Source organism: Anopheles gambiae, chromosome 2 (assembly GCF_943734735.2).
Source record: "Anopheles gambiae chromosome 2, idAnoGambNW_F1_1, whole genome shotgun sequence".
In the NCBI taxonomy this organism is placed as follows: domain Eukaryota; kingdom Metazoa; phylum Arthropoda; class Insecta; order Diptera; family Culicidae; genus Anopheles; species Anopheles gambiae.
The window spans coordinates 24,998,784-25,015,864 of record NC_064601.1 but is presented as its reverse complement, the minus strand read 5'-3'; the positions used below and the strand labels follow the sequence as shown (position 1 = coordinate 25,015,864).

The 17,081-nt window shown below is 49.3% G+C and overlaps 5 protein-coding genes across 5 annotated transcripts; 1 reads left to right on the top strand and 4 right to left on the bottom strand.

Annotated features, from left to right (window-relative positions):
* Positions 1 to 173: 173 nt before the first annotated feature.
* LOC3290667 (E3 ubiquitin-protein ligase KCMF1) lies at positions 174 to 10,302 on the bottom strand. Its single transcript, XM_061651417.1, has 5 exons — positions 8,632 to 10,302; positions 7,057 to 7,481; positions 6,170 to 6,439; positions 3,443 to 3,798; positions 174 to 3,332 (listed from the first exon to the last, which is right to left on the bottom strand). The coding sequence occupies exons 1-5, from the start codon at positions 8,645 to 8,647 to the stop codon at positions 2,696 to 2,698; spliced, it is 1,704 nt and encodes a 567-aa protein (XP_061507401.1). The 5' UTR covers positions 8,648 to 10,302; the 3' UTR covers positions 174 to 2,695.
* A 74-nt stretch (positions 10,303 to 10,376) lies between these two features.
* Positions 10,377 to 12,906, top strand: LOC1273291 (flap endonuclease GEN). The gene is made up of 3 exons (XM_312255.6): positions 10,377 to 10,641; positions 10,712 to 11,654; positions 11,719 to 12,906. Exons 1-3 carry the CDS (start codon positions 10,484 to 10,486, stop codon positions 12,856 to 12,858), a joined length of 2,241 nt encoding a protein of 746 aa, XP_312255.6. The 5' UTR covers positions 10,377 to 10,483; the 3' UTR covers positions 12,859 to 12,906.
* Positions 12,852 to 13,286, bottom strand: LOC11175738 (protein FMC1 homolog). Its single transcript, XM_003436156.2, has one exon. It carries the CDS (start codon positions 13,284 to 13,286, stop codon positions 12,957 to 12,959), a length of 330 nt encoding a protein of 109 aa, XP_003436204.1. The 3' UTR covers positions 12,852 to 12,956.
* Positions 12,852 to 14,337, bottom strand: LOC1273292 (SRR1-like protein). Its single transcript, XM_312256.6, has 2 exons — positions 14,124 to 14,337; positions 12,852 to 13,994 (listed from the first exon to the last, which is right to left on the bottom strand). The coding sequence occupies exons 1-2, from the start codon at positions 14,285 to 14,287 to the stop codon at positions 13,301 to 13,303; spliced, it is 858 nt and encodes a 285-aa protein (XP_312256.6). The 5' UTR covers positions 14,288 to 14,337; the 3' UTR covers positions 12,852 to 13,300.
* Positions 14,338 to 14,820: 483 nt separating this feature from the next.
* On the bottom strand, positions 14,821 to 17,053 carry LOC1273293 (translationally-controlled tumor protein homolog). Its single transcript, XM_312257.4, has 3 exons — positions 16,685 to 17,053; positions 15,922 to 16,177; positions 14,821 to 15,785 (listed from the first exon to the last, which is right to left on the bottom strand). The coding sequence occupies exons 1-3, from the start codon at positions 16,710 to 16,712 to the stop codon at positions 15,554 to 15,556; spliced, it is 516 nt and encodes a 171-aa protein (XP_312257.2). The 5' UTR covers positions 16,713 to 17,053; the 3' UTR covers positions 14,821 to 15,553.
* Positions 17,054 to 17,081: the final 28 nt, after the last annotated feature.

Genomic DNA, 17,081 nt, shown 5'->3' with positions numbered 1-17,081 from the left:
CGATCATAAACTTACCCTGCATAGCTCTCTTGCAACCAAACATTAATAATTTATATGCACCAATATTACGAACTTATTATTGCGCAACAACTACTTTTTCCCAAGCTCGCATTGCACAATACTTACAGCTCCAATCAGAACCAAAATAAATCGCATCTCGAAGCAAACCAGCATTTTTTTTTCTATGTCTTGCTTTATTTTCAACATTGAAATATTACTTGTTTCTGTTGTTGTTGTAATTATCGATTGTTTTTAAAATTTAAATTTCTATACAAGCGCTAGATAAATATACTTTTTTTTCTTGTTGAAGAATCATGTACGAATTCAGCTGGGAAAAATAATAATATTTTGAAAACGAAGACCGGACCGAACGGCCGCTCGAATGGCTCCAGCTTCACACTAAGACCGTTGACCATTTGTGTAAACCGGACCCCATTGATAACAACACAAAACATGAGCACAAAACGTTCTAATTCTACCGGGGAGGCGCACGAAACTAATGTTTTCGCAAGGATAAAAGTAAAAACATACCAACGGAGAGTGTGAATATGGAAAACATAAATGTACAACACAACATATCATGCACGACGCTCCTCCTCGTTTTTTTTTGCAAACTCCCCTTTTCTCCTCCAACCGTGTGCAGCAGACTCGCAAACGAACCAAATCCAAGTGAAGCGTATATAGCCTTCGCATTTTTTTTTTTGCGGAACGGAACACCTTCGCAGGACGAATCATCAGTCGGCCCAAATTAAACTAAGTAGCATAACGTATATATGGATGCTGTGTGTTATACCTTGTATAGATGTACACTTTTCGCTTTTGCGTTAAGAAGTGCCGCCCGTTCTTGCGTTCAGTAGTGCACTCCCGCCGCCTGGGAGTTGGTAGTGTGGAGTAATGCAACGCTAACTGAATTTTTAAGAAATATCCAACAAACACGTTTATGAATGGCCTCTCTATCTCTCTCTCTTCCTCTTCCTTATCTCTCTCCCTCTCTAACTCTTCTACTTTGCATCACTTGCATCATCATCACTCTTATCGACTGCTTTCACTCCCTCTTGGCTTCAGGTCCATATATTCACGGTTATTACTAGTGCTTAGCTTATAGGATATCTCAGCTTGGCATGGTGCTTGTTTGAATCGTACGATATCTTTTTGCGCAATGATTAATAATGTATTCTGTTCGCTCTTTCGCTCGATCTTTCCCTCCCATCTATGTTTTTTTTACATTCCCAACGCTCCCAATCAGGTTTGGGCCGTTGAAAACCATTCCGTCGTTTGTTTGCTTGTTTCCCTTTCTTCTAATGTCAGACTTTGTATACTAACAAGGACCAAGATTAATGCTCAGCATTTGCAAGAACAACATGCATTGTATGTGTGTGTGTGTGTTTGGTTAGTTGAAATTCGATCCATCGACGGTAGTAGTACACCATCGAGTACCATCGACGATAGCCGTCCGCGAACCGGCACAAATTCAAGTAAGATTATTTGTTCCACGTTCACAGAACACACCAGGCTGCTGGCTGCTGCTGCATGAAGTTGCCGAAAACAAACCCCATTTCGCTCTGACCCCATGTGTCGATGCTTGAACTGTGTGTATATGTGCAGATAGTGAACAAGTTTAAACTATACGCGTATAAGAATAAGTATGTTAAATTATTACCAACCAATATTACAATCGAAAGCGTTAGCATAGAGTCTTTTAAAAAGACTATGCACAGTATAAGAAGGAAACAAACGTGGCTTCACAGGTGGGCACCGATGAACAACTGAGAGAATTGGATGGATCAAATGTAATTTTGTTCTTCTTTTCCTTTTCTTTTTGGCTAATTGAAATGCAGCATTTTTCGTGTGATAAATCACTTCTGACCATATTTTTGGTGCTTCAAAAATACTCTCAAATTCGTTATCACACTCAAAACCAACGTCCCGCTGCCGCCACCTTATTATTCCATTCCTTCTTACAAAGATAGCTCTAGTGGTTTAGTAGTTTATGTGACCTGTGTTTGTTTGTGGCATAAATTTCCTACATCCAATTTTCCCACCCACCACCACCCTCCGTTAGAGCTGATGAAGGTGGTGTATACTTTTCTTTCCGCTTAAATGTTGCCCAGTGCTGGCTAATTTGCATTATCTGCCGATTCTTGGATTCATTCTCTTACTGCGTTTCTGTTTTGTTTTGCTTGGTTTGGTGATCACACATAATAATTTTACTTGTTTGCTGTTTGTTTTTTTCTTCTTCTTCTTGTTTTACACACACACACTCACACACACAAAAAACACTCCCACTGTATGTAGGTGAGGCAAAAACAAAGCACATGCTTCCCTATTTCTCCCCGATTGCGTAGCCTTACTGCCGATATTACTGCCTCTCACACACATTCATTCAGCTCACACACACACACACGCACACACATTCTATAATTTATTTCCACTGCCAGTCGTGCAGAAAACCTCAATGGGAGCGGAAGGGAGTTGCATTTTTCTTCGCCTAACCGTCCCTTTACCTTACCATTCCATGGATTAAGAGACAAATAGATAATGTGGGTTTGTTTTTGTGTGACTACACTGCTACTACTGCTACGGGCGACGGCAACGGCATCGGTTACCGGATTACTCTCCCACTGTCCGCTTCTTCTGTTTTCATGCTGCTCCTGCTGTTTTGCTAAATAACTTATACCAGTTCACCGACCAAACACTACCTGGAGTCGGGCACGTGGTGCTGCTGTCTCGACGACACCGACGTGGAAGTGTTTGACGAAGAGTTCGCCTGCTTCAGTTCGCGGGCTTTGGCCGCGTTAGCGCCACCACCACCGGACGGGGGCGTTTGGCGGGACGCTCTGCGCTCAACTGGACCGCCGCCACCACCACCACCACCGGCACCACCGCCACCACCCAGGCCCGATTTGGTCGAGCTGCCGCTTTTCGATTTGCCGGCATGTCCACCACGCTGCTGCTGCTGCTGCTGCTGGGGACCTAGCGCGTGCTGTGCGGCCGACGGATGCATCATGTTCGGCGACTCGTCGTTCGACCCACCGTTGGCGGAATCGGCACCTAGCTTGAAACTATCACAATTGCCATCCTCCTTGCCGTAGTTGCTGCTGTCCGTAGCACCACCATCCTGTAGCAGCAGCTCCCCCACCGCGGTCTCGCCACCATCGTCCGATGCCGGCCTCTTTACACTACTGTTAACGGTACTGCTGCACGTGTTGGTGCCACCGCCGACACCTAAATTCATTGAACTCAACTCATCGGACAGCTCTTCCTCGGCGTTTTTGTTGAACGGTTGAACGTTTGCGATGGTTGATAACATTAAAGCTTGAACAAATTGGGATCTGCAAGCAGGTGGCAAGAGAAAACAACAAAACCGTTACCAATATGAGTAAGGAAAATGCGTTCTGCCAAGTGCTTGGCAATTCCTTGCCTCCCCTCTCTATGCGCTCACCTGTCCGCTCTATCACGTCCCAGCTGGGTCTGTTCGGCATCGTCCATGGTGGGCACCATGAAGCGGGCCATCAGAAACTGCGACTGCTGCGCGCTGGAACCAGCGCCGGCTGCACCGCCAACCGTACCGGGCACATTGCACACCCCGCCGACACCGGTCGACACCATTGGCAACGAGGAGGAGGCTGCGATCGGACCATCGCGCCCGCCGGCGTTCAGTGTGATGATTGTATGGTTCGGATTGGCTTGTGTCGCGCCGATCGCATTGTTGTTGACACCGGTTGCGTTCGGGGCGGAGGACACGACGGCCGGCTGCTGCTGTCGTCTCGGTAGTCGTTCCAACTGTTGACGAGCGGCCTTGAAGCATGGGGGAAGGGGAAAAAATGAGAACAATAATTACTGGTTTGCATACACACAGCTTCGATTCCGATTGATGCTGCTACGTTTCCATTACAACATTCATTCCATCCTCTACGCGTATTCTAATGTCACATACGAAATTATTATTCGAATGTTTGGACGATTTTAAGATGTACTTTTTACGGGTTAAATTTAAACGACCTCAGCGTACACTATACTAAGGCGAACCCCCCGTTCCAAAATCTGGCCCCGTTGGCGGATGGATGGATAGTTGGCCCAATCGTTGTTGACGGCACCTAGCAACGCAAAATCCAGTGCTCGATGTACCATGACATCCTTATACACACAATAAAGTTCTAAATTTAGGTAAGCAGCTGCAAACCCCTCCCCCTCACCAACCGACAAAATTCCACTAACGAATTGTTCGTTCTATCCTGCCCCAGGGTGGAGTTAACGTTATGTTTTAGCAAACAATAAATCGATGCTGTTGAGCAGCAGCTCGGAATATTCCCCGCTCACTCTCTTCGTACGATATCGACTGCTGCCACCGTGCAAACAAGCAAGCAAAACTAAGCCAAAGCGTTTGTGTCAAGGAACTTTGATCGATAATAATATGGTAGAAAAAAAAGAGTTTTGCAAAGCCACAATCATAATCAGCAATTACCGTGGTAAACAAGCTGGCATACAAAACAAGGAACGTGTAACAGAAAAAGGCTACTTCGAGAAGCAATGCCCATGGATGGCGCCAAAAGTGCACTACGATTGTTTCGTACATTGTTCTTCCCGTGGCATCGGCTGCATCAGCACTGCATTTTGATACGGCGCCGATACAAAACACGCGCACAAACATCCACAGCACACAGGATGATCGCATACGACGGTACACACACACGCGCGCGCGGGAGGGTTGATAATTCGATAGGTTGTTCTTCGCGCACAGGAGAGGGCCGTCCGTTAGCACAGTAGTGCACTGCTTGTACCAAAGAGCGGAAGGACGGAGTTGATTAAAACAGGTGTTGGGGGAAGGTGGTGGTGGTTTGTGGGTGTAGCGATAATAAGAAGTAGAACGCCACACCACTACACTATGCCCTATCGATGGTAGCAGCAGCAGTAGTAGTAGAAGTAGTAGTAGTAGCAGTAGTAGAGTACCAGTAGTAGTGAAGGTGAGGATGATGACAAAGATTCACTAAATGTACACTATTGGATGATGATACAACGATACGAAGCGGAGAATTTCTCCTAGGAAACTACCAAAAACGCAATCGGCGGAATCGCTGGAAGGTGTGCACCGGGTACTGCACTGCGACGCGCTCTACCGCTGGTGCTACCGCCCCCGGAATGCATCGAAGAACGGCTGCCCAGCGCCCCCGTTGCAGGCAGAGGGGATGGCAAAAGTGCAACAACGACACGCGTCTTCAGCACCGTAACGAAACCGCGCTTTTGCGCGCCTGCCTTTGTGTTCGCGGCCAAATGTAACGTCGTCTGCACCGAATATTTGCTGCTTGGCACCCGCCTTCTACTCTCCTCCTCCGACGAAGACGACGAAAGCGGGGATGCTCTATTTTGAATTTTGATCCACTGCCGCTGCCGTAACTCTCTCCTCGCGATGACTTTTGCCCTCACTTCATGCGCCTTCCTTCCGCTGCTCCTTGTCACACGCACGCACACACACACACACACGATCAACACTACGGGCGCTGTAAGGGTAACGGGCGGTTACGACGGGTCCAGGCAAGCTGGAAAGGGGGCGCGAGAACACTACCAGAAGGCTCACAGCCAACTTTAACCAGCGAGTGGTTTGAAATTGTGCGCTGCTCCAAACAAACGCAGCTACACCCCGAACAGCGGGGTTCGTTTCATGTACATGGGCAAACAGACGGACCTAACGATACAACCGAAACCCATTCTCATGCTCGGATCGTGTTGGCGAGGTTTCGAACGGTGGAATGCAATCGGCACACTGCCGCCATTCGCACACTACCATCCGCTCAAACAGTTGTCAGGATGGTGGATTCGGGCGGTCTCAAAAAGGGCACGATAGAGGGAAGGGGTAGGTGGCATTATGCACCAATACACCAGCACACACAAACACTCTCTGTTGTGTAATTTTCGGGTGCGCGAAATGAACCCACATTCGGTCAGTTTGCGCAACGAGTTTAAATTTAATACACTAATACGCTTTTCACTTTTCGTCACCGACTACTCGTCCCGGTCGACGACGGTGAAGAATTTCAATTTGCCATATGAGTGAAACTCCCTTCCCCGCTGGTGGAGTACGAGTCGCAAATCAGCTGAGCTTTGTTTACACTATTTATGTGGCGTGTTGGCCCCGACCTGAGCCCACCATTGCTACCGACATGACACTTACGGTGACTTGCTGTCGCTCGAGCTGAATCTGCATTTGCAGTTGCTGCAGCTGTGATGGTTGCGGCGCACCACCGCGACGTACGTTCGATAGCTGCTGCAGCAGTTCCGCGATCGGGTCAACCGACTCTCTGCCCGACGGGGACAGCGTGGACAGCCCTCCGCCGGATGAGCTGAAGTGCATGTTGGATCGACGGGATCGGGGCCCGCCGAGCGCACGGCCCGAGTGGGGCATCCTTCTGACACCTCCGTGGCGGATCGCTGATGGCTCATCGTACACAACCGAACGAAAAAAGCAAATCTTCAGTTAAGGAAAACTTTACCAGAGTGGAGCTGGACTGTGGAGAAAAGAGAGATGTTAGGGAGACGCTCGATCTAGCTGTTTGTATGCGTTGAAACGTGGCCCTAACGATCTTATTAATCATGTGGCAAGAATCTCGATATTAATATCCCCTGTCATGGTTTTGTGACTCTATCGAAAACCTATGGAAAGTCGATATGATTGTGAAGATCGTTCGAAGAATCCTGGCATGAAGGTAAATCCTTTAAAGACAGTAACTGAATGTACAAATCTACAAATTTCTCTTTGCGTCCTAATGAAACTACCGTAACATGGACTAAGCTAATTGGTAAAACATTTTTAAACAACTCGCATATACAAATGATCAGCAATTACACTTCTTTCTCACACGAATGCATCGATCTTGCAGGTATCGACATACAGTGCTGTGTTAGCTTATTAAAACTACATCCTGTGCTTTTTTAATTTAATCCTATCATTCCAATGTCCCTTTTACTTTGCATCCACTATCCTCCGCACAAGATCGAGAGCCTCCCTACAAAAGCTGATCGTTACGACGACAGATTCAGTAGCATATTTGAAAAGGATATCAGAAACGAGATGAGATCCCGGGATCCGCTCCGATGCTCCAGGCTGAGATGGCGCGCGAAATCGTCCGTCACGAAGTTGGGCTCGCCGCCGGGCAGCGCGGCACAGACCGGGCACACCACCTCCAGCCCGGTGTCGGTGTGCTCCGCACTGACGTGCTCCAGCAGGGCGGAATCGCTCAGCCCCATCCGCTTGCAGTACGGGCAGGTGAACGATTGGGGCTGGTCGGCCTGCAGCACCTCGCCCCCATAGTACAGCTCGAAGTCGGACTGCGTCAGTATGCACTGCATCGGGTGGTCGGTCGAGTGGCGGGTTGTGGTCGCGCCCTCCTCATAGCAGGTCGCGCACAGATCGTAATCATAGCAGATCAGACACTTGTACCGTCTGCCGCGGAAGTTACTTTTCAAGCACGAATCACAGCTGACCCCTGTGTGGGAGAGGGAGAGGGATGGGGGTTTGGACCCCGCGAGCGGAGAAGAAAGATTAGTTAATTAGTTTCAAAAACGTCCTTAAACCTTCCCTTTGTTAGGAGGGAGCGTGTGTGAGTGGGAGAGACTGAGAGTGAGTTGGATAAGATTGTTGTTTGTTGCCCTTTTGCTTCGTTTCGTCCCGCCGACCGTGGAGGGAATGGAGGCCCTCGATCCGATACAAAGCAGCAATCGATGGGATATCCGCATGGTGTTTATTCTTACGGACAAGCCGCTTCAAGGAGAGGACCATTGCGAGCGTTTCCAAGGGAGATGAACAAGCTTTGAGTTAGCCTAGTAGGAAGAAACATGCACACACACACTTACAGGACAAGGCGGTCATGACGATCGACAGCCTCCCAACTACAGTGTTGATGTGTGTGTGTGTATGTTTGTATGTTCACAGAAAAAATCCTCTATATTTAGCAGCACAAAGAATGCTGTTCTGTGCTCATTGCTTCTTGCGTTTGAGGACGAAGGGAGGCGCTGGCGCTGCAAGTACTTGCGACGATGTGTCATGTGTAGTTAGTGCCGATGTGCGGTCGATGGTTCTATCCTCTCGTGGTGCAATATGGTCATCGCGTACACCGCCAGCTGGCGCGGGACGTAGGTCATTCTATCCAGGTCATTCCGGTAGTGCGTAGTAATTGAGATCATCCCGGGGATCCCGCCCAGGGTTGACGCTCACCGAGTCGCCATTTCCGAGCACCAGCACATGTCGTCGTATCGTGGTCCCGCGTGCAATGGCACCCTTCACAACCCCTCCTCTCAGGGGCAGAAGAGAACGGACGGACTTTGGCAGTGCTACAAAAACAAATCCACCGCCCTAGGAATGACTGCCCTTTTTGGTTGGCCATCACCACCACTACCATCCGCTAAGGGAAACACAATATGGTGATGTTGGTGGATGATATGTGTTGTTTTGTCCGGTTATCGTTAGACACCGGGCTTTCCCTTCCGGCCTCAGGCAGGAACGAAATGAAGTGGCAACAAATCACAATCTAGTAGTCGGATTTTTCCGCAATATCTCTCTCTGTCTCTCTCTCTCTCTCTTCCATCTCTCGGTGGGATGTATTTGTGATTGATCGTTTACTGCAAATTTTGTATTACCTTCATGGCGACTCATTATTTTTTCACTCCTAGACCTCCGGCACCTTAAGCACACACACTACGCGCGCACACACACACACACACTAGTCGGCAACCAGGCCAGGCCAGCAAGAGACACACAGTGGCCAACACGCACGCACGCACACACACACCGGGAGCCGCGCGTAGCCAAGAGAACGGCCAATGCAATTCTACACTCGCGCGCGCACACACTAGCGAACAACACCGATTTTCACCGTTCACCCCTCTCTGCACCGTTGTCTGGTCGGCCTACTTGTTCGGAGATGCGCGCCCTTTGCAGCGGGGCGGGGTGGGGGGATGAGTGGGGGGAAATCTGACTAAACACCAGCACCGAGCACAACCGTCCCCGTTAGGCTCACCTCGCTTTTCACAAAAATCGCACCCCGAACGGTACAACTGTGTGTGTGTATGTGTATGTGTGCTTTGTGCCTCTGCTTTTCCGTGACACCCGTGTGACAATGTGATCGATAGTTGGCTGCGGCAGCAGGGTTGTCCCACTCTTTTGCCAACCTTTTCCCGTTCCCTTGCACGCCGGGGGCTCCGCTCCGCCTCCTCTCCCTTTGATTATTGCACTGATACTTTTGTGCGATCCCCCCACCCACTGACGCACCACTCTCTCACACACACACACTCACGCACACCGTCTGACACAATTTTCAGTGCTAGAAAAGTGCACAATTCGGTGTCGCCTTTGCTGCTCCGAAACACACATACACCCTGTATCGGGGCACACGCAATATACGTACGCACAAACACGCACCGCACACGCACACGCACACATACACCGTCAGCAGCGCAAGCAGGCCAGGCTAGGAAAACTATTCACATAACACCGTGGTTTGTGGGGCGAGCGATGTGTATTTTTCTTTTCCTCTTCTCTGGCTATGTGTGTGTGTGTGTTTATGAATGTCAGTGTGCGACCGCACACATTCACCTGTACGCTGGGGCCCGTATTGGTTCTTCGCTCTATTGTGCAGCAGTAACGCAATGCATATTCACAGATCGGCAGCACAGCGAGCCTTTAATAATTATTGGACGCAGTTAACACGGACGCACACACTTGGCAGATGAAGCGAACCGCACGACGAACGGTGGCCACACAATGGCATTGGACGTTTTATTTGCCTTGCCACCACTTCCGATGTAACTCGAGAGCGACGGGAGCACCTCTTTCGTGCGCTTTCTTTTTCTTTCCCTCTTCACCCGAACGTTATGGCGTGTCCTTCCGGTTCCGGTGTCGGGCGGCAGGGCACCACAGGACAGTTGGAGTTTCGCACACGGCACACGGCACAGAGAGTTGGGATGGGAATTCTTGCACAGCTCGTTTTTTTCCGCGACGAAAAAATCATTCCCTTCTTGCGCCCGTGATGATGACTCTTTGCTTTGCTGCTCACACACTCACTTCGATTCGTCGTACCGATGCGGTGTCTACACGGCGCTAAGGCGACAGATGACAGTTCGTACACCCGTTGCGGGTTGGAGAATCGAAATTGTAGTTAACGATCTGCGCTGCGCTTTATGTTTAAGATTTTGTTTCCTCCAAACAAAAATGTCTCTAAATCATGCAAATTGATCATTTGCGCAATCCTGTGAGCTAATTAACAGCAATAAAATATGAATACACAACGGAGTTGCAACGTCCATCGGTACCACGTGTAGATTGGGCATTAGCTGTCAACTGGTCAAACGTCAAACTGCTCCTTAATTCACCACGGTCCACCTCTGCAGTGCTTTGTGTACCTTGATTCAACGGTTGTTTACGTTCAGTTGAAATGTGGTGAAACGTTTGAACAACGATTGTTTTGCCGCATTAGCGCATCAACTCCACGAAATGGGTGTAAAAGATCTCTGGAATTTACTAACTCCGCACATGGAGCGCAAGCCACTGTTCGAGCTGAGCAATAAGGTGGTTGCGATCGATCTTTCCGGCTGGGTGTGCGAAAGCTTGAACGTTGTGGATTATTTCGTCCATCCGCGGTTCTATCTACGGTCGGTGCCAGTGGTTCATTGCTTCCCAAAACAGCCTATCTAACCAAAACATCCAATTGACCAATTGCAGCAATCTGTTCTTCCGTACCTGCTACTTGCTGCAAACCGGCATCACGCCTGTCTTTGTGCTGGAGGGCACGGCACCGCCGCTAAAGTACGGCGTAATCGTTAAGCGCAATCAGATGCAGTTCCGCGGAGCGCGCCCCAAGAAGATTGCCAACTGCGACAAAGCAACGGTCAGCAGTACGCAGACCACGGAAAAGCCCGCCAAACCGACGGAACAGAAACGGAACCGGTTTCACCATGTGCTGAAGCAGTGCGAGGAACTGCTCAGCGCCATGGGGTTGGTGTGCGTGCAGGCACCCGGGGAAGCGGAAGCCCTGTGCGCCTATCTAAACCGGGACAATCTCATCTACGGTGTGATCAGCCAGGATTCGGACTGCTTTGCGTACGGTGCCGTTCGTGTGTTTCGCAACTTTTGTGCCTCCCAGAACGGGGGCTCGGTCGAGATTTACGATCTTACCCGGGTGAACGCAAGCGTGCTGCAGCTCGGCCAGGAAAAGATCGTTGCCATGGCGCTACTGTCCGGCTGCGACTACTGTCCGGCCGGTGTGATGGGGGTGGGCCGGGAGCTGGTAACGCGCTTCATCAGCTGTTACGAAAATGGTGAAATATTGCCCAAGATTCGATCCTGGCGTAAGACGGCCGATCGGCTGACGGAGCTGGAAATTCGAGCCGAAGATAAAAACATCTGCTCCGAGTGTGGTCACGTCGGGAAGCAGCTGCAGCATCGCAGGGCCGGTTGTTTGGACTGTCGAATGAAGCCCGGCTGCAATGAGACGCGGTGGAAGCAGCAACGTTGCAACATTCGGACGGAGCTGGAAATTAAACGCAAAGCGCTGAAAGATCCGGAATTCCCACACGAACCGATCATAGAAGAGTTTCTTACCCGGCCGTGCGAGCTGCCAGCGCTTGACCTATCCTGGAGGCAGCCCAACTTGGTGAAATTTATTGTACGTACATTCCCAATTGTTTGCTTCAGTGCATCCTTTCATTGCGTTTATTTGCTATTTTCAGAGAAGCATGTCTACCTACCTGCAGTGGAACGAGCTGTACTGCTTTCAAAAGCTTCTACCACTCTTCACGCGCTGGCAGGTATACGCAAAGGAGCATCCTTCGTGTAAGCGAAGCAGCATCTTTCTCGAACCGGATCATATAAAAAAGCAACGAACACCGAAAGGCATCGCTAGCTACGAAATAGTGTGGAAAGATGCGCACAACATGTTTACGGGGCTAATTCCGCAAGAGCAAATCGATTCCTATCTGGCCGAAGCGGGCAACACGCTCGAAAGCTTATGGAGTACGATCGAACCGCACGATCTGGTGCAGACGGCATATCCGGAACTGGTGGACGCCTTTCACGCAAGCAAAAGCAAGGGTAAAAAGAAAAAAGCACCCACCATACCATCGGCTGCCGAGGACAAACCGAAGAAGAAAGTCCGCACCAAGAAGGATAAGGGGCAAATTCCGTTAAAAGAGTTTCTAGCGAAAGCAAACAGCCAAACGCAGAAGGAGGAAATGGTCGAGCAAAGGGGCAACAGTAGCGGCAGTGATACGGAAAACCATCCAAACGCCCTAAACGTATCATCCGAGGAGGCGTGCCTGAGTTCGGTCGATCATTTCCTGAACTTTACCGCCGAGCTGGAAGCCATCGCGGAGGATCGCACAGCAAACGATACGTTCAATTCGTCCAACTTTATCGAACGCTTGTGCCGGCCAAACTATCTGCAGCAAGCGCTGGAAGAGTACATGCAACTTATTGAGACGGAACGGAAGGCCAGCGCATTGCAGCAGCTCCTCTCACAGAGTGGTGTTGCCCTGTCGAGGGAAGCGGAGGAAGAACTGGAAGAAGACGGCCGTGTGCAGCATTGCATCGTGTTGAAGCGTGATATACTGAACGCTTCAATGGGCGGTAATGGGCAGCAGCTGATGAATCAGTCCGCTTGCCAGATGCTACCGAGCAAGAAGAAGCGCATGAGCTTCTTTTTCGAACCAATTGACATTCCGCCTCCGGAGGAGCAGCAGGAGCATGGAAACGAACCGGATGGTATGGACATGTTCGAGTGTTCGCTTATGCTGAAGGATCAAATTGTGGTTGGACCGTGCGACGGGGAAAGTGATATCAATCAGACAATCATATACGATGTCGATTTTTAGAATGATAATATTATATGTAGATTTGCTTACGTTTTATACGTTTTTACACGCCAGGCTGGTACTGTTTTTGTTTGAGCCCCGAAACACAACCTGCCCATCTACTTGGGATCGTGCGGCAGCTTGAAGCCCACCATATCCGCCGTGTCGCGGATGCTGCGTTCGCCCTTGCCGCGGTAGCTTTCGTTCAGGTCCTTCAGCTTGCGCAAGCTCTCCAGGTAGCAGCGGTACGTCTCCGCCGTGAACTGCAGCTCCTCCTTCGCCCGGCAGTGCTGCTGTTCCGTCGTCTCGAACCGCCGGTACTGGTCGGTGATGTACTTCGAGGCCAGCGCGAACGCACCGGAGTCTTCGGCCGACCGGATCGCTTTCAGCTCGGAAAGCAGTTGCTTCAGCGAACGGCTGCCGGCTGCTGCACGGATAGCGGTTGCCATGGTGCCGAAAGCTTTCAAGCAAATGCAAGTTTTGCTACCTTCTCCTTGGAAATGAGCTCGAGATCGTCCTCCGCGTACGATGGTTCTACGGTGCAGTCCCAAACGGCAGCGTTGTCCCCTGCCGGGCGGTCGTTGTTCGCAAAATAATGAAGCGAAGTGTCGTTAAATATGTCGCCGAAGCGGAAGCTGTTGCGTAGTGGCACTTCCTGAAACAGGTCGACCGCGCGCAAGATGTAACCCGCGTTGATGCGCAGCAATCGGTCCGGAGCGTTGTTCACCACCGTGCTGAAACTGTTGCAAAGAAGCACCACGTTCGGTAGCCGGTGCGGGTACCAATTCTTCCACAGCAAGTTGTTCACGATCTGCTTCGGACAGTGTGGAAGGAAGAACAGTGTTTTGCGCTCGACACTGTACTTGCCTTCGAGATTCTCCTGCAGGACGGTTTCACCAAGGGCGTGCTGCAGCGTGTCCACCTCCGACGGGGTAAACACTGGATCGAAAAATTGTCCCTTCGCGGTGAGATTAGCTTTGTTGCGTACACAGCGTATGAACGCCAGCTGGTAGCGTGCAATCGTGCAGTCGAGAAAGTTGCCCAAACCGAGACAAATGATGTCTTGTACGCCGACCAGGACCGGCTCAAGCTTTTCCAAACACTCGCGCAAAAACTCCGACTGCAGTAGGTCCGCCTCGGCCTGCTGCAGCTGCGTGCTGAAAATGGGTTTGAATTTATGTAACCAATCACGGCCAAATGTCTGTTGGGTGTCAAATGCACACACCCAGGAATGCTCTGGTTGCCGCCGGGTGAAGCAAGTAGAGAGGGTGGTTTGTGATACGTACAGTACTGTCTTATGGCAAAATTCGGTTCGATCGACGCGTTCTTTATCTTCCAGCTGATGTACGAACGTGTGTGCTTTGTTTCTCTGCTTTGAGCGATTTTTTCCTTTCCTCGTTACCACCAATTTAAAGTCCAATTCGTTCGCGACCGCATCCACCTCGCTCATTGCATTGTTTACGTTTTGGAAGTGCGTGTTTTGCCTTTGTCCCACAGCGTGTCCTCGGTCAATGTGTTCTTGGATGGTGGACATGACGTTGACGGTTAACAAAATGCTTGGACAAAAAAATAAAATCTGCTATAAATTATAAAATTATTCACAAAAATATTAAATTAAGGAATCAGAAACACAAATTGCCGACTTAACAAGATTTAAAATATTGTAACCTATTGTTCGATATTTTTAGTCTACAGCAAATTGAAGACTTCAGTATGTCAGCGAACACGTGCTGCAGCAGATGTTAATTTATTTAAAATGTATGCATCACTGTAGTTGCACCAAGAGAATCAAGAACCTGCATGATTTTTATAGACTTCATCCAACGACCTGACGGCACCGCCCAACCAACTGTTGATTCGCGGATTCACTATCATCTACCGTTATCTCAACCGCGGGCTCCTAGGTCTGGCTACATTCGCTGCACATACAAGTAAATCTGCGCATTCGCTCGTTCGGAATAATCAACACAATAGGCCATGGGGTTTCAGTTGATACGATTGATGTTTTCTTCTTTATTTGATGTTAAGTTTCATGCTTGAAGTTGTTATTATTTTTTGCAAGGAAGTTGTTAAATCTTGCAGCACACAGAAGATAATCGTGTTGGTTTTTCTCCACCTTCCAAAGAAGTCATGATGCCAATTCTGGTACGTTCCTTTGCGCGCACACGTTCGGGCTGATGTTCTGTCCACGTGCGCTTTCTACCGTGCTACCGCCCAACGAAAAGTTGATAACATAACGGAACTGCGTACACGTTGGGAGGGGCGCGGGCGAGTATTGTTTAGTCTTTTTCTTCACACACTTGTAAATGATTGTAGACGATTCGTTACACCGTGAGGCTCTCATCCGCATCGTGTTTGGAAATGTCGCGCCTAGTCGTAAAGTTAAATGCTGACGGTAATTTATAAAAAAAAAAGTATGTCTCAAAATATCCTCTTCGCCTTTCGTTTAGTGTCCTCGATTGTTCTCTACCGGGTTGCTGCTGCCCGAGCGCGGAAAGCGGTGCGAAAAAACGCATCCCACCTAAGCGCGCTACTGTCGCTGCTTACACCATTATAAATAACGCTATTGTTTAGTCAGTAGTCTGCCCTTTTCTATGCTCGATGCAGGATCAATCGGGGTCAATATGAAAGCTTAAACCAAATTGAAAAATATATGCATGATGCTAACGCGCGTCTCGGCAACAATCACACACACATACACAAACACCACCACACTTTAGAACTTCTCCTCCTCCAGACCGTGCTTGAAGCAGAGCAGCACGGGCACGGACTCGCCATCGATATCACGGTACTCCAGCATGGCGATCAGACCCTCGCAGTCCATCGATTCACCGGTGAAGAACTGCAGGTCCTTGAAGCGACCGAGCAGATCCTTCATCACTTTGTTGATGTTCGTTTTGAAGACTTCCACCTCGCCGGGCGACTTCTCCTCCAGCCGGGTGACAAGTCTGTGTGGGGGGGAAGGAAAATACAAAATTAGAGTTAGATGCTGTTTCTTGCACCATGCATCACAGCACACCATGAACCAAACATGGCTGCATTGCAGCAGCTGCCGCAGCCATCTCGGAGGGCGCCATAACTTACTTCTTCATGTAGTCCTTCAGGTAGGTGGTGAACTGCTTCTTGTCTGAAAATCCGGTTTCAACCAGACGGTGGTTCAGGACGATATCCACTCCACTTTCGGTGGCGGATTCGGTTCCCTCCTCGGCTTCCTCGGCGGACGGGTTGGCGCCATCCAGCTGCACGTCACCCAGGGTGCGGGAGACGTGCTTGCCGTACACCTCGTACATGACATCGTCCACCAGCTTGACCTTGTAGGTGTCCGAGAACATCTCGTCACCTTAGAATGGATTTTCATCGGGGGAAAGTGAAAGAATAAGAAAAGAACACCGGTTAACTTTTTTTGTCCATCACAAGTCCATGAGTCATCCTCTGCAGGAAATAGACGAACGATGACCCCTAACCTCAAATATCATCGCGTATCCTTTTGTTTACGTTTGCAGTACCCTGCCGCCAGGATAAAGCAAACACACGGAAACCATATTTTCATCCAAAAAAAGGATTAGCAAGCCACATAGTACAGATCTTTCGTCGTTGCATTCGCCCAATTCACAACGCTTGCCACTGCATCTGCTTTTTTCCAATTACGGACTTTACACGTACACATACGCCATCCTCGCCAGTGTGTGAGAGAGACAGAGAGGGCAACCAGCGGTCTTCTCACCGAGTGCAACATACAAGCGGCACATTGTAACCACTTTTGCGGCGAGTTTTAGCATACTAATTCACGCGGCTTTCACGATATTCCATCGCAAAACGATGGCCCTTCACATATTTTATCACTTACCGGTGAAAACGTCCTTCCAGATTTTCATTTTGTTGGAAGATGGAGAAAACTTTTGTCCAACTAATAAAAACTACGATGCGTCCACCTGAAGAGCCTCACCGGAAAGAGAGATCTGAAGCGAACGACGTTTTGATATAGACAGTTCGGACCACATCCGGCACTGTGGGACATCCCCATCAAAGTAATGCAGCAAATTTACGCCATTTTGTGTAGTTTTCTCCTTTCGGGTAGGCGTATAAAATGATTTCTATGTTTAAATGATTATTCAAACTACTGATATGCAAAAAGATAAACGTAATTAGACAAAATTAATTAAATTATCTCGAAGCTTTGAAAATAACTGGCACCCCCGACACCCTGTGCTGGTTGTAAACGTCAATTATTTCTTGACAGCAGA

Excerpts from the sequence above, each read along its gene's own strand:
- LOC1273293 (XM_312257.4), bottom strand. The coding sequence starts at position 16,712 with ATGAAAATCTGGAAGGACGTTTTCACCG. Across the intron at positions 16,178-16,684 it reads CTGGAAGGACGTTTTCACCG|GTGACGAGATGTTCTCGGAC; the intron begins GTAAGTGATAAA and ends ATCCATTCTAAG. Across the intron at positions 15,786-15,921 it reads CTGAAGGACTACATGAAGAA|ACTTGTCACCCGGCTGGAGG; the intron begins GTAAGTTATGGC and ends CCCCCCACACAG.
- LOC1273292 (XM_312256.6), bottom strand. The coding sequence starts at position 14,287 with ATGAGCGAGGTGGATGCGGTCGCGAACGAATTGGACTTTAAATTGGTG. Across the intron at positions 13,995-14,123 it reads TTTTGCCATAAGACAGTACT|CACGCAGCTGCAGCAGGCCG; the intron begins GTACGTATCACA and ends ACCCATTTTCAG.
- LOC1273291 (XM_312255.6), top strand. The coding sequence starts at position 10,484 with ATGGGTGTAAAAGATCTCTGGAATTTACTAACTCCGCACATGGAGCGC. Across the intron at positions 10,642-10,711 it reads CATCCGCGGTTCTATCTACG|CAATCTGTTCTTCCGTACCT; the intron begins GTCGGTGCCAGT and ends GACCAATTGCAG. Across the intron at positions 11,655-11,718 it reads CCAACTTGGTGAAATTTATT|AGAAGCATGTCTACCTACCT; the intron begins GTACGTACATTC and ends TGCTATTTTCAG.
- LOC3290667 (XM_061651417.1), bottom strand. Across the intron at positions 3,799-6,169 it reads TCGAGCGACAGCAAGTCACC|GCCGCTCGTCAACAGTTGGA; the intron begins GTAAGTGTCATG and ends CCATGCTTCAAG. Across the intron at positions 3,333-3,442 it reads GGACGTGATAGAGCGGACAG|ATCCCAATTTGTTCAAGCTT; the intron begins GTGAGCGCATAG and ends ACCTGCTTGCAG.
- LOC11175738 (XM_003436156.2), bottom strand. The coding sequence starts at position 13,286 with ATGGCAACCGCTATCCGTGCAGCAGCCGGCAGCCGTTCGCTGAAGCAA.